Genomic DNA, 15,535 nt, shown 5'->3' with positions numbered 1-15,535 from the left:
TGTGTGTGTCTGTGTGTCTCTGAGTGTCTGTGTGCGTGTTTGTATGTGTGTGCATCTGTGTGTGTTTTCCTGAACATGAATTAGGAGGCAGCCTGGTCTGTGGAAAAAGCCTTGTCTCTGGAGCCAAGGGCCAGAGGTTAGAAAGTGAGCACTTCCCCTTCATGACTGTTATGACTTGACAGATTACTTCACCTCTGTGGGTCTCCATTTCCTCACTGGATTTGAACTAAACTGGTCTCTTCACCATTTTTTATGCCTGTCTTGGACTCCCTTGGCAGTCAGTCTGGTGAAGCCCATGGTTGAACCCTTTATTAGACGAATATTTGTAAATGCAGAAAATAAAATGCATGACAGTTTCCCCTTCCACAACACAACTTTCTCCATTGCGGTTTCATATATTCTGTGTTGGCATAAAAAAATTAAATGGGAATTTTGGGGAATTCTGTGGAAGCCACAGACAACACATAAAGGCCTGAAAACTACACAGAAAAAGTTTAGAAACTCAGACATGCATAAATATATGCATAGTATTGTACAATATCAACATATTTTATCTTTTAGTATCAGGGAAATAATTCAGACTTCTTCTCTGGTACAGAGGGAGGGCCAAAAAATTTGCACGTGGATTTTCCAAATTGCAGGGGCGCTGCACCCCTAACACCTGCAACGTGGAAGGTCTATTAACTAGACTGAAATACAGTTATCTAAAGATCAGAAAACCAGTTCCCAGACCACTGGTCACCGCATGGATCTCAAGGACCTTCTAGCTTTAAGTCTCGGACTCCCCAGGGATGCAAAGGGCCAAAGTCCCGGGCAGGACAGATTTGGGAGCTTTCTGAAGGCCTGAGTATGGATCAGGGACTAGAGCATTTGTATGTAATGTTGGCTGTTGCTGGTGCTTGTCTTAGACTGAGAAGGACAGTGGGACTGGGTGCGTTTAGGGGGTGGGGTGTAGAAAACCAGAGCCCCAGAGCCAGGAGAGCTCAGGAAATCACTAGCTCTAGCCCATTGTCCCCCAGAGATTATTCTCTAAACTAGGAGTTTCTTCTACCTAGAATCTGTCCATTTGTTTCTTGAGGCTGCTAGGTGGTCCAGTGACTCCAGAGACACGAGGAACTAAGTTCAAATATGGCCAAAGATACTTGTTAGCTGTGTGACCCTGGGTGCGTTGCTTAACCTCTGCCTGCTTCAGTTTTCCCAGCTCTGAAATGGAGATAGATTTTTCCGCTTTACCTCACAGATCTGTTGTGAAGAGCAAGTATTTATAAAGGACTTAACATGGAGCTTGGCCCATAGCAGATCCTTAATAAACATTTGTTCCCTTTCCCTTTATAATCTTTTGTATTTTATAAATTTAAAAATACTATTTTCTGAAAAAGAGTCCCTTAAGTTTCTGAAAAGGGGCCATACCAGATTGTCCATGAGATCCAGGACACACAAAAGGCTAAGATCTCCGATTTCAACTTTCTGGGAGAGATGTTATCTAAAGAGCTGTATAAGGTGGTGTCATAAAAGTCAGGGGTGGATTTGCCAACCTTGGGTCTAGTGGTGATTCCTAGGAGCTGAGATTTAGAGCTGAAAGAGACATCGGGAGCTAACTTCCTCTTTTTACAGGTGAGGGAACTGAGTCTCAGGGAGTTAAAAAGACTTACTAAACTAGTGAGTGTTGGCTGTGGTACATGAGTTTTCTGAACTCTCCATCCTCACCCTAGACACTAAGTAAAAAATGAATTAAATTTCCACCCTCCAGACCTTTGCCCCCATGCCTCAGCTACCTTCTCACCCTGGGAGATCTTTTTCCCTGCCTCATGTCCCCCAAGAGAGGGCCCCCTCCCCTCCTTGGTGAGTTCCTCTGAGGAAATATCCAGGCCAGCCAGCCTTCATTCCTCTCTTGGCTCTGTTCCTGAGGCCATGGAACTTGCTACCATGTTCCTCAAATGAGGGGAACTCCTCCTCACTTTTAAGATTTCTTTTAGGCATTGTCTTCCCCGTTAGACTGTAAGATCTTTGAGGGTAGACTCTGTATCCCCAGTGCTTATCATGGTGTCTGGCACTTAGTAACTGCTTGTTGACACAACCCAGGCCCCATCTGGCCTCCTCATCCCTTGCCCCTGCCTGGACTGCCCAGGGCCCAGCGTCAGTCATGGGGGGATGAATCTGGGAGAGGATTCCAAAGGAAGGGAGGTGGAGGGAGCTCACCTTGAGGCTTCAGCATGATGTCCTGGTGAGCTGCACTGAAGTGAGCGCTTGGGCCGCCTGGTTCTCTCTCCTCCATCATGGGCTGGTCCCCCATCTCCGACCTTTGAGCCAGACCAATCTCTGTCTCTGGCTGGTCTCTTCAAGAGATTTTTGTCCAGAGAGAATAACAAGAAGTAAAACTGACATTAAGTCCAGTGCCTTTATAGGCTGATGACCTGGTCCCCACCCCAACTTACCCCTAAGTCCTCAGTCCTTCTGACTCAGCAGAACTGTGGGCAGCAGCCATTGGGTGGGGCTCACTGTCTAACCTGGGGGCCCTCAACAGCTTCTGTATCAGACCCTGTTCCTCTCCTGCCTCAGAATTCTGCATAGGGCCTAACTTTTTTCAAGTGTGTCCCCTAATACTAGCCAGAGATTGACAGTCCAAGTAGAGCTGTGTGCTGACTCTTGGGGCAAGTGCCCTGAGACCACCTGAGACTGGTCAGGTCTCACAGAAAATCTCAAAGCTTGAGGACACCTCAGTGACCATGTAGTGTGACCCGTACCTGAACAAGAATCCCTGTACGTATAACAATCTAACAAGTAGCTTTTGCTTGAAGGCTCCAGTGAGGGTGACTGAGGAAGCTCTTCTAGGTGACCTTGTCTCAGGACAGACAGCAGCAGAGAAGAGGAGGCACTGAGGGTGGTGAGGGCAGGCCTGCCAGCCCTGAGATAGAGCATTTGGTGAAGTGGGAGCAGGGCTGGTCTTCTAAGAGCTAGAACTGAATTCTGGCTTTGCCATTTAATGCTTGTAGGACTTTAGGCAAGAACCATCCGATTCTGGGCCTTGGTGCCCTTGTTTGTAAAAGGACAGGGCTGGGTTGATGCTAAGTTATCGTTAAGCTAAGTTGTTGTTAAGTTATGTCTGACTCTTCATAACCCATTTGGGGTTTTCTTGGCAGAGACGCTGGAGTGGTTTGTCATATCCTCCTTCAACTCATTTTAAAGATGAGGAAAGTGAGGTAAATGGGGTGAAGTGACTTGCCCAGGGTCGCACAGCTAGTATGCATCTGAGACTGGATTTGGACTCAGGTCTTCCTGACTACAGCCTGGCACTCTGTTCACTGTGTTACCTAACACTCCCAGGATTGGATTAGGTGAAGGCTCCTTCCAGCTCAAAGTTTGATGATCCAACTGCCTCTTGGACATCTCCAATGGGGTGTCCCATAGGCATCTCATACACATCATGCCCAAATCTTCCCCTCTTCTCAACTTCCCTGATTACTTTCATGAGCCTCTAACCCAGACTCAGAGTCTCCTCACTCCTCACTCCTATTCATCCACATTTCCTAAGTCTTGTCTTTTCTGTGTGTCTGTCAGCCATTCAATAAGCATTAATTAAGCCCCTACTACATGCAAGGCTGAATACAGGCTCTGTTCTCAAGGAGCTCACATCCTAATGGAGACAACATGCAAACGACTATCCCAATGTGCTCTGTGTGCTCTATCCAAAATCTTCTGTGTGTGCCCCCTTCCCTCTGATCACAGAGCCAGCATCCTGGGGCAGAGCCTCATCATCTCACACCTGGATTATTGGAAAGCCTTCTGGCTGGTCTCACTATCTCAAGCCTCTCTCCCTTTTGTCCTTTGAGAGCCTCCAAGTGAGCATGGGTCTGACTCTGTCAATCAATAAATTCCACTTGTTCCCTCCAGGATCAAGTACAGAATCATCTTTTGTGTTTGTAAAGCCCCTCACAAGCCAGGCCCTCCTTACCTTCCCAGCCCCCTCCACATACCCTCAATTCTCTACACCACCCTTCTGGCTGTCCCTTGTACATCCTTCCCTCCTGTCATCTACTCTCATACATAGGATGTCTCAAAAATCTCAGTGGAGGGGAGGCCAGGTAGCACAGTGAGTAAGAGCACCGGCTCCAGTGTCGGGATGACCTGGATCAAATCTGGGCTCAGATACTTAGCACCACACCCAGAAATAAGTAACCTTGAGCAAGTTACTTAACCCCAATTGCTTTAAAAAAATCTCAGAGCAATTTTAAACTTGGAACACCCTGTATATGTAGTATGTACCATTATTTGCGTGTTGTTCTTTCCCACATCCTCCCCCATTAGAATGTGAGCCCCTTGAGGCCAGACAGTTTTCAGTTTCTTTGTATTCTCCAGAAAGATCTGGGGACAGTACCCGGCATATAGTAAGTACTTAGTGAATGCTTGTTGACTGAGGACAGCACTGATTCAGGGTGAAAATACCAGGGGCATAGGTGAAGAAGAAAAACAGCAGGAAGAGGTAATTTAGTGTAGTGGAATGTCAGATTTGGAGTTAGGGGCCTCGGGCAGGAAACTCAATTTGACCTTCCCCTTTCTGGGTAGCATAGTTCGGTGGTAGCATCAGAGAACCTGAATTTAATCCTGCCTTTGCTGACTTAATATAGTTGTAGTCACTTACATGTCTCTGCTTGATTTTCCTCTTCTATTAAAAGACAGGGTCAGATCAGATGACCTGAAGGAGTGTTAGGGCCCCCTCCAACTCTCTAGTGATGACTTGGTCAATCTCTATAGAATAAAACAGTTGGACCAGATGACCCTAAGGCTGCTTGCAAACTCTGAAAGTAGGGCTGGGGGAAGGAAAGAGAAAGGAGGGAAGCTCCCCAGGGACCTCAAAAAGCATGGGTTCCTCTGAACAGAAAGAACACTTCCTCATGGGTGCCATGTGTCTGAAGGAGCTTCAGTGAAGAGGAGAGGGAAATGCTGACCTTAACTTTCCATTTCCTCACTATCTCTGGCCTCCTCCCTCCTCATTCTTGGAGGGGAGATTCAGAGGCTGAACCTGGGTAAGGAATCCATAACCATAGCCATGTATTGTTCTATAAAAGAAATGAAGTCAAGCGGGAAGGGAATGGTATGATTGTGGAGTTCCTTTGGTGTAAACCTTGTTCCCTTCTGGTTCTCCTCTTACCACCCCCACCCCCAACCCCATCCTCTTCTCAGGCTTTTTTGCTGGATCAGCATGTATGTTGTGTCCCCTTCGTGTGTGTCTGTCTCAGGATTTTTGTTTGGATCCACTTTTCTTCTCTTTCTTTTATCCTCCCTGGTGACCTCATCAGCTGCTGTGGGTTCAATTATCATCTATATCCTGAGGACCCCAACCCCCATTTCCTGAGGTTCAATCCCATATCACCAAGTGTCTGCAGGACACCTGCACCTAGATGTCCCATAGGCAACATAAACTCAACATGTCTAAAGCAGAACTCATTATATGTCCTCCCCCAAAATGCTTCTCTTCCCTGATCCTGTTGAGGGTGGCTTTCTTCCATTGACTCATGTTGGCAGCCTCAGTGACATCCTCAGCTTTTGACTTTTAGTAACCATCCTTCAGAGTTAATCAGCTGCCAAGTCTTCTATCTGCCCAGAATCTGAACCTTCTCTCCACTAACACAGTGACCACTCCATTCCGGCTCAATCAGCTCCTGCTTGGACTGATACTGGTCTTCTCTCTAATCCATCCTCCACAAAGTAATCTGATCAATAAGTTTCAGTGGGAATCATTGGCAGTAGTGGTGATTTCTAGACTTCTCAGCTCAGAGACACCAAAAACAATTAGACAGTCAGCAGGGAAGTCCTGTCAGACCTGGGTGAGAGGGGAGGGCAGTCCAGTGCAGGTGGCGCCAGCACAGCTCCAGATCTAGAAAACCAGAGCCTGTCTTGGGAGTGGCTGAATCAGCAGTTTCCAGAGCTCTCAGCCTGCAGACGTATAAAGGCTGGACAACTGTCCAGAAGGAGATTTCAGGGGTCTCTGCTAGCACTGCAGCAGGGCTCTGTTGCTTTGCCCAAGTGGGTGGCACTTCCAGTGTGAGGAGGAGCGCTAGCAGAGCAGAGCTTGTAGCAGCAGTGGAGGGGAGACCCTTCTCATAGTTCCAGGGCAGAAAAGAGTGCTTGTGGTTGCTCACAGACAAGAGCACAGGCCAGGAGAGAAGCAAACACTTAAAATTATAGGGTGAAAGAGGAATGTACTGAGAGAAAGAGAAAGGGAGAAGTAGAATGCAGTAAACTATCTCACATAAAAGAGGTAAGAAAAAAGCTTTTACAGTGGAGGGGGAAGGTAACTTTACTCTCATCAGAATTGGCTCAAAGATGGGTGGCCAGGTGGCTCAGCGAGTAAGAGCACCAGCTCCAGTGTCGGGATGACCTGGATCAAATGCGGGCTCAGATACTCAGCACCACACCCAGAAATAACTGGCCGTGTAACCTTGAGCAACTTACTTAACCCCGATTGCTTAAAAGGAAAAAAAAAAGAATTGGCTCAAAGAGGGAATAGCATACCCACTCAATTGCGTATAGAAATCTATCTTACCCCACAGGAAAGTAGGAGGGAAGGGGATAAGAGAAGGTGGGAAGTGATAGAAGGGAGAGCAGATTGAGGGAGGGAATAGTAAGAAGCAAAACAGTTTTGAAGAGGGATAGAGAGAGAATGGAATAAATGGCGGTATAGGATGGAGGGAAATACAGTTAGTCTTTTACGACATGACTATTATAGAAGTATTTTGCATGACTATGCATGTATAACCTATATAGAATTGCTTGCCTTCTCAATGAGGGGGTTAGAGAGGGAGGAAGAGAGAGCATTTGGAACTCAAAGTATTAAAAATGAGTGTTAAAATTGTTTTTACACATAACTAGGGAAAATAAAATGTTAAATAAGTTTTTTAAAAAAAGAAGCTTCAGTGACTCCCTATTGTCTTTAGGATAAGATACAAACATGAGGTGAGAAACAAGTCAGGAAGACAAAGTTCAAATCCAGTTTCTAGCTTCAGATGCTTCCTTGCTGGGCAAAGCACTTAACTTCTGAGTTTGAGTCAGTTTCCTCATCTGTAAAATGGGGGTGATAATTGTACCTACCTCCCAGGGTTGTTGTGAAGATTAAATGAGGTAATGTTTGGCATGTAATAGTTTTTTTTTAAAAAAACAATCGGGGTTAAGTAACTTGCTCAAGGTTACATGGCCAGTTATTTCTGGGTGTGGTGCTGAGTATCCGAGCCCAGGATTCGATCTCCAGGTCATCCCAACAGTGGAGCCGGTGCTCTTACTCGCTGAGCCACCTGGCTGCCCCTATGTAATAGCTTCTTAATAAATGGGCATTGAATTTAATGGAATGGAATTGACCCTCTCATCTTAGAGGTGAAGAAAGAGAAGGAGAATGACAATGGAAAGGACTCTGGATTTGCAGGGAAAGTGCTTGGGCTGTGCTCCTATATCACCTTGTTAATAATAGCCTCACAGTGAATCCTTAAAGGTTTAGAAAGCATTTTAAGTCATATCTGTGACCTTGTTCCTGAACCCACAAGTTAATATTCACATGGGGACAATAACCTGGTGGTAATAAATACCTATGTTGGGCTTGGCTCAGTCCTAGTATTGGCTGATGCTTGTGGTGGGTCACATAGAGCACAATCTATCAAGGGCTTGAATAAGTTCAGAGTGTAATGTCAGCCGTGGCCATCAGGTGTCATTCTATTCGAACTATTCATCTTAGTATGAAGTTTTTGGTTGTACTCTTCCTGGCCTCATTTGGAGTTTTCTTGGCAAAGATCCTGGAGCAGTTTGCCATTTCCTTCTCTGGCTCATTTTACAGATGAGGAAACTGAGGTAAACAGGGTGAAGTGACTTGCCCAGGGTCACACTGCTAGGAAGTGTCTGAGGCCAGATTTGACCTTAGGAAGATGAGTCTTTATGTAGTTAGGTGGCACAGTAGATAGGATGCCAAGCCTGGAGTCAGAAAGACCTGACTTAAAATCCTGCCTTACCGATTAACAGGAACGGAGGAAGTTGAAATTGTCCTCTATACCACCAGCATACCTGTTACTCCCTAGTCACAGGGTCTGTATTGGCTGCAGTTGCTCAAATGATTTTGGGTAACACTGGGCATGGTATGGCCCCCAGATGCTCTAGTGTCTGCCATCCTCCTTCTCCTCCTCCCTCTCCCAGAAAAGGTTCCATCTTCCTTCTAGAAGTAAGAATCTGAAGGAGAGAGAGAGAGAGGGAGAGAGAGAGAGAAGGAAGAGAGAGAGACAGAGACAGAGAGACAGAGAGGGAGAGAGACAGAGAGACACAGAGAAAGACACAGAGAGACACAGAGGGGGAGAGAGAGAGAGAGAGAGAGAGAGAGAAGTACAGAGTGCAGACAGAAAGCATTTATCCTGTATTGTGGGTCCTACTCTTACCACAAAAAAAGAAGCACCTCAACCACAGAGGGTCAGGAGTGGGGTGGGGAGTCCTCTTCCTCGTCCAGAATCTCAGAGCCTGCTCCATGATTCCTTCTCTGTGAACCATTTCCTTGAACCCAGATGATCGCATGGAGACAAGAGGATGAGTCAAACTTTCCTAGGCTATTTCTCATTGGAACCGCAGGACAATCACTGAAAAAGATACTTCTAGAATTATTATCCCAATTTACAGACAGTGAAACTGAGACTTAGTTGAGATGATTTCTACACAGTCATGGAGTTAATAATCAACAAGAATTTATTAAACACTTACAAAGTGTCAAGCAGTGTACTAAGGGCTGAGGGCATAAAAACACCCTTGCCCTCAAGGAGCTCACATTCTAGTGGGGAAGTCAACATTTCAAGAGTTTGGAATGTAGAAGATCTAAACAGAGTGGATAAAGTCTGTCTCAGGAGGGAAGGCATCAGTAGCTTGGGAAGGGGTGGGGATGAAGGAGTCCTGAAGAAGGTGGGATTTGAGCTGAGACTTGAAGAAAACTGGGGAAGCTGAGAGGTGCAACTGAGGAGAGGAGGCAGAGATTTCAGAAATGAGAGACAGCCAGTGTAAAGGTATGGGGGTGGGAGACTCCTGGAAAATGAAGTGTCTTGTTTTAGGAACAGCAAGGAGGCAGGTGCAGCTAGTTAGTGGAGTTTATGGAGGGGAGCAAGGTCTAAGAAGGCTGGAAAGGTGAAAAGGGGCCAGATTACACCCGAGAAGTTATATTTGTTTTGGGAGGTAACAGGGATCCATTGGAGCTCTTTGAGCAGGGGTGAGGTGTGTGTGACATGATCAGAATCATGCTTTAGGGAAATCAGCTTGGCAGCTAGGTGTGGGAAATGGACAGAACAGTGCATTGGGAGTCAGGAAGACCCCAATGCAAATCCAGCCTCCTTTACCTACTGACTGTGTAACCCTGGGCAAGTCATTTAATCTGTCTTCCTCAGTTGCCTCAATTGTAAAATGGGGGTAATAACAGCACCAACCTTGCCGAGTTGTTGTGAGGATCAAATGAGATAACATTTGTAAAGCCCCTGGCACATATGAGGTGCTTAATAAATGCTTACTCTCTTTTCCCCACCCTTCCCCTCAGCAGTCACATAGAAGATGGCCCATTGGATTCAAGCCCATGTCTTGCTGCCTCCAAGGCTCGGGCTCCCTGAGTTAGACCCCACTGACTTTCTGGGCTTCACTGTCCTCTTACCAGAAGGAGGCACCAGATGACCTCTGAAGTTTCACCCAGTTCTGAGATGACGGGGATGGGGGGAGGGGCGGGAGGGAGGAGGACCTATTATCATCCTGGCAGAACTGGAAGGAATACTAGTATACATGTCTCAAAGACTGCTCCTTCTACCCTCCCGTGTGCCCTGAGCTTTCCCCAGCAAAAGAGTTGGCAACAAATATTAGCTGGTTTCCTGCTGTTCAATGCCCACCTTCCTAGGTGGATCTCCCTTCCTATCCCATTCCTATCCTTTCCTATTGAGGTAACTAACTGGTGGGCCTGGAGTCAGGAAGACCTGAGTTCAAATCTGGTCTCAGCTGTATGATTCTGATCTCAGTTTCTCCAACTGTAAAAGGGGGAGAAGTTGTAGAGGTAAGCTAAAGCTCAATGTCAAGAAAAACTTCCCAACATTTAGATTTATTGCAAAGTAGAGTGACTTTCCTTGGGAGGAAGTGGGTCCCCCCCCCCCACTCACTGGATGTCTTATAGTGGAGGCTAGATGGCTATCTCTCAGGCTGACTGTAAAAAGGATTCTTGTTTGGACTGGGATGGGAGAAGTTGAGTGAGGAGCCTTTCAGCTCTGAAATGCTGTGACTTTGAAAACATGACACAAAGATAGGAGAGCCCAAAGCGCATTGTAGTTATGGAAAAACTGGTTCCAGCTTCTGGATTCTACTGGCCCTGATGCCCCAGCTTCTCCTCTGTACTCTTCCTTCCCACATTCAGCTCTTTGGGCCTTACTGTGCACTCACTCACCTCTGGGCACCTTGTTCCATGGCCATGGGAAAGGAACATCTGGGATCCTCTGGGGAAAGGACCCTCCTGCTCTACTTTCTTGGAGAAATCATGACCTGACTGCTGGGAAGGAAGTATTTCCCATGCCAGCACCTCCCCTTTCTGGGAAGAGATCATTCCTCATTCATGGCCACCCCATCCTCCCCTTTCCATTTCTTCCTCTTTTATTCCTCAACCAGATTCCTGCCTCTGTCCCCCTCTATATAGGCCCATGCGGGCCCTGGTTGGATCTGTTGATCCAGGCAGCAGCCAAAGGGTAAGTGGGAACCCACAGGTGAGGACCATTCTAGGAGCAGAGACGATCCACCCCTTAGGAGAGGCATTTCTCCTATTGAGATCCCAGCAGCTCTGGATCTGCTCCAGGGGCTGTGGGACCCTCCATTCTCTCTAAACCACAAAACCTCCAGATTTCTCTAGACAGAGGGAAGGGGAGGGCAGAAGCCTTGGGCGGTAAGAGTGGTGGGTTGGTAGAATGGACCCACTACAGAGAAGAGAGAGGAAGAGGAAGAGGAATCTCACAGTCCTCTCTTCTGCCCTGCTGTTCCCTGGGCCATCTCAGCCTGACCTGAGTCTAGTGCTGGTCAGGGTCTCAGGGTCTCCTCTACTCCCACAGACAATGCTGCCCCCCAGCCTCCCCAGGCTTCTCTTCTACTGCGTGCTGCTCCCAGATCTGGTCCTGGGTGAGTCGCTCCTGGACAGTGGTGCTATCCCTGCTTCCCTCCTTCTTCTACCTACTGCTGAAGCCAAGCAGAGAAACAGATCTCCTTGGGCTTTGAGTATATATATATATATATATATGATGTGATGCAACCAGACTGCCATGAAAAGGGCAGCCGTATTGGCATCACTGGTCAAAGATATATCTATGTGACCATAGATAAGTCCCCTTACCTCTCTGGGTGCTGGGTGTCTCATCTGTAACATTCAGGGCTTAGCCTAGACAGTCTCTGAAAGTCCTTCCCCCCTGACATCCACAGTCTCCTGACCTTGGTCCAACCCCATTTTACAGGGAAAGAAACTGAGGCTGAGAAGCAACATCACTTGCCTAAGGTCACCCAAGTAATAAATAACTGAGTCAGGATTCACACTCAGGTCATAGAATAATAGATTTAGAAGTGGAAAGGACCTTTAAGGTCATCTAGCCAAACCTCTGCTTTCTACAGATGGGAAACTGAGGCACAGAGGTGAAGGGAGCTGGACTGGAACTCAGCTCTTCTGATTCCATATCTGGCATGATTTCTGCCCCCATGACCCTTGCTCCTGGAGCCACAGAACAAAGAGAAAGAGGGAGATGGAAGGGTCTGTCCAAGGTCCTCATTTCACCTCCCTCATCTGTTAGATGAGGAAACTGAGTCTGAGATGAGATTAAAATCATTCAGGTAGTTGGTGGCAGGGGTAGGTTTTGAACGCAGGCCCTCTGACTCCAAATACATCACCCTCTCCCACCTTGCCATGCTAAACCAAAAGATCTAGGCTTGAATCTCGACTGATAGAATAATAATTATAATAACTAATATTTATATAGAACATACTATATACCAGGCACTTTGCTAAGCCCTTTATAATTCTCTCATTTGAGCCTAACAAAAACCCTGGGAGGTAGGTGCTATTGTTATTTCCAATTTACAGATAAGGAAACATAGAAGTGAAGTGACTTGTCCAGGGTCACTAGGCCAGAGTCTAGAAAGGGTTTAATAGAGTTCTTGAACTTAGGTCTTTCTAATTCCAAGTCTTACTTTCTAACCATCGTGCAACACTGCCTCTTGATGAGATTGTATGTGATGCACATACTTGCGTGTCTGTAGGATCTATCTATCTATCTATTATCTATCTGTCTGTCTGTCTTTCTATCTATCTATCTATCTATCTATCTATCTATCTATCTATCTATCCATCCATCCATCCATGTATCTATCCATCTATGTATGTATGTATGTATGTATCTATCCATCATCTATCTTTTCCCCTCTCCGCCATCTCTCCAAGCCTTTCATATCATTTTTTGATCTTGACTGGTACAGAAGCAATCCTGAAGGGGCAATTAGATGGAGCAGTGGTTAGAGCACAGGCCCTGGAGTCAGGAGGACCTGAGTTCAAATTTAGCCTCAGATATGTACTAGCTGTGTGATCCTGGGCAAGTCACTTAACTCTGCTGTGACAAAAAAGCAAGCAAACAAACAGAAGCGATGCTGAACATGAAGGATTAAAATTGGCATCATTTGGATGTGAGTTTGAATCCTGCCTCAGACACTAACTAATTAGCGTGACAGTTTCTCTTCCTGGGTCTTGGTTTCCTATTCTGTAAAATGAAGCAGGAGAGAAAAGGAAAGGGGATAAAGTTTTATTAAGCCCCTCCTATGTTCTAGGAACCCTGCTAAGTGCTTTATAAATATTTTATCATTTGATGCTCCTAACAACCTTAAGAGACAGGCATTATTATTCCTATTTTACAGTTGAGGAAACTCAGGCAGACCCTGAGGTTCTGAGGGAATTCTGTGGTTCTGCACGGAAGAACTCCAAGGTTTAGATTTAGAATTAGACTCCAGATTTAGAACCTCTGATCCTATGCAGGATTGGAGAGGTGAGAATTCTGGGACCTCATTGGTGGGATTCCTTCTGACCTTCCATAGCTGGGCTCCCAGTTTTCATTTTGCTTCTTTCTATTGAACCTGCCCTCAGGCCAGATCTCCAAATGGACCACTCCTCCCCAGATCTCCTGCCCAGAAGGATCTAAGGCTTATGGCTCCTTTTGCTATGGAGTATTTCAGCAACCAAAGACCTGGAACTCTGCGGAGGTGCTTGGGTGTGGTTAGAGGGAACCCTGTATGGGGTGGATGGATAGGGTTGTTTGCTATTTTATCTCAGGGTTCCTTGGGTCAATGTCATCATATGAAAATGAGATCTAACCTTAATTACCCCCTAATCTGACCCAGATGTCATCCATGGGTTTTTCCTGTCCCACCTAGATCCTTAATTCTCCCCCAATGTTCTCACCTACCCCATGTGGCCTTCTCTGTAAAGAGAGACCCTCCCCAAACCCCCACAGCTCTTGTTTTTTCTAATCACCCTAGCTATCACTTCCTCCTTTTCCTTTCCCCACTCTTCCTTCTTGCTGCTGATCCAAGGGGTAGTGGACCATCTGTCTCTTCTTCAGCCCAGCCCTACAACATCCCTTCTTTTCTTCTTTACAGCTGAGCTGTCAGAGACTGACCTCAGGTCATCTCTTGTCCTTGATAAGTGAATCAGAAGCTGCCTTTGTTGCTGCCCTGGCCACCCAGAGTTTAGGAGAGAAGCAGAGTTACCTCTGGATTGGCCTTTACGACCCTTCCCAGGTTCCAACCCTCCCCATCTACTCCCCATCTCTTTTCTTTGAATTCTGGGACTGATGAGGTCGAAGAGGGCAAAGAAAGAGCCATTGAGACAAGGAGGCTTTTCTGAGGGATGCCTGACCTTCTTGCCTGGGTCCATGGTCATAATCAGTCTGCTTATCCATCCTCAGTCTTCATGATTCAGCCATTCCATGCAGAGACCCATTGTTCAGCATGAGTCATATTTGTTCTTTGGGGGGAGGGGATGGAAGTGGGTGGTCTACCTCCAGTTCTCCCTTACTGGAGGTCTTCAAATAGAGGCTGATAGTCATTGGAGGTATCAAAGTGTAAGGCAAAGAACTGTAGACTGGAAATCAGAGGACTTGAGTTCAAATCCCAGCTCTGCCACTGTAACCTGTGTTACCATGGGCTAGTGATATCTCTGAGTCTGGAGGTGGTGGATGAGATGACCTCTCAGGAGCCTTCCCACTTGAAAGCAATGATGATAGTAATAGCTATTGATGCTAATAATATCACCTTAAGGTTTGCAAAGTACTTCCTACATTGTGTTTAATATGATCCTTATAACAACCTTTAGGTACTATTATTATCCCTATTTTAGAGATGAGAAAACTGGAGCAGACAGGTCAAGTGACTTGCCCAAGGCCACACAGCCTGCATATATCTGAGGTGGGATTCAAATTTGATTCTTTCCCACTCCATCATTCTCTTCACTCTACCACAGGCTGCCTTTATCATGATGCTTTCTGTTGGGTGATTTCCGGAGGGGATTTTTGTACAGGTATGGATGGAGCTTAGTGTCCTCCAAGGTTCCTTCCAGTTCTGAGATGCCTTTGAACTTCCCTCCTCAGAACCGTCGCTGGCGCTGGAGCAGCAATGCCATGCTTACTTTAGAAGCCTGGGAGATAGGAGCCCCCGCTAAAACCACCCTCAGGTTCTGTGTGAGTCTGTCCCCACGCTCAGGTGAGAAGAAAAAAAGGCAGCTTTCCCTCTGGTTCTATCCCCCACTGCTTCCCCTAAGCCAAACAGGCTACCTGAGGAGCTGGGGCTCCTGAAGGTACTCTTCCACTCTCCCTCTTTCTCATTCCTTCTTTTATTCCCTCCCCTCCTCAACTCGTTCTCCTCCAGGTCATAAATCCATATTCCACTCGTGGGGTTGTGTAGCTCCTGAGTTCAAGGCCGCTAGAGTGAGGACTACTTTCCCTTTTCTCTTTGTCTTCAGGGTTTCTACAATGGAAGGATCGACACTGCAATGAAGAGCTCCCCTTTATCTGCAAATTCTCAGTCTAGGGTGGGGGCTGGAGGGAAGAGGGAGCTAAGCGTGAAGTCAGCATGGAGCTAGGAATGGACTCAGGAGGCAAGGGGGGCAACCTCTGCTCTCCCCAAGAAACCTCTCCTTCTCTTCCTTGCCCTCCCTTTCCTTCCCTGCCTCTTTCCTCCCCCTTATTCTCTCTTCTTTCCTTCCCTTCCTTCTTTTTCTCTGTCCTCTCCTCCCCTCTCTCTGGTCCTTTTCCCTCCCCTCTTCTTCCTTCTCATCCTTTCTTCTTCCCTTCCCATCTTCTTCCCTTCCTTCCCTCTCTTCTTCTTCTATCCCCTCACCTTCTCTTTTCTCTCCTCTTCTCTTCCCTCTTCCCTTCTTTTTCCTCCTCTCTTCTTCCTTCCCCTTCTTTCTTCTTCTTTCACTTTCCTCTCCACCCCTTCCCCCTTCACTTTTTCTCTCCCAGTCTCTCCTCTTCCT

General features: G+C 46.6%; 1 protein-coding gene and 1 pseudogene across 1 annotated transcript in view; one reads left to right on the top strand and one right to left on the bottom strand.

Annotated features, from left to right (window-relative positions):
* CLEC4F (C-type lectin domain family 4 member F) overlaps positions 1-2,362 on the bottom strand; it is a 13,850-nt gene extending 11,488 nt beyond the window's left edge. The window contains exon 1 of the mRNA XM_069066788.1: positions 2,200-2,362. Within this exon, the coding sequence (XP_068922889.1) occupies positions 2,200-2,293 (94 nt within the window). The 5' untranslated portion in view covers positions 2,294-2,362. The remainder of the gene's footprint in view (positions 1-2,199) is intronic.
* An 8,317-nt stretch (positions 2,363-10,679) lies between these two features.
* LOC138145751 (lithostathine-1-alpha-like) lies at positions 10,680-15,087 on the top strand (annotated as a pseudogene).
* The last annotated feature ends 448 nt before the right edge of the window (positions 15,088-15,535 follow it).

This window comes from Petaurus breviceps, unplaced genomic scaffold (genome assembly GCF_028583685.1).
Source record: "Petaurus breviceps papuanus isolate PSGF00001 unplaced genomic scaffold, PetGlider_PUasm1.0 139, whole genome shotgun sequence".
NCBI lineage: Eukaryota > Metazoa > Chordata > Mammalia > Diprotodontia > Petauridae > Petaurus > Petaurus breviceps.
The sequence above is the reverse complement of the archived record's forward strand: the minus strand, read 5'-3'. Positions and strand labels throughout refer to the sequence as shown.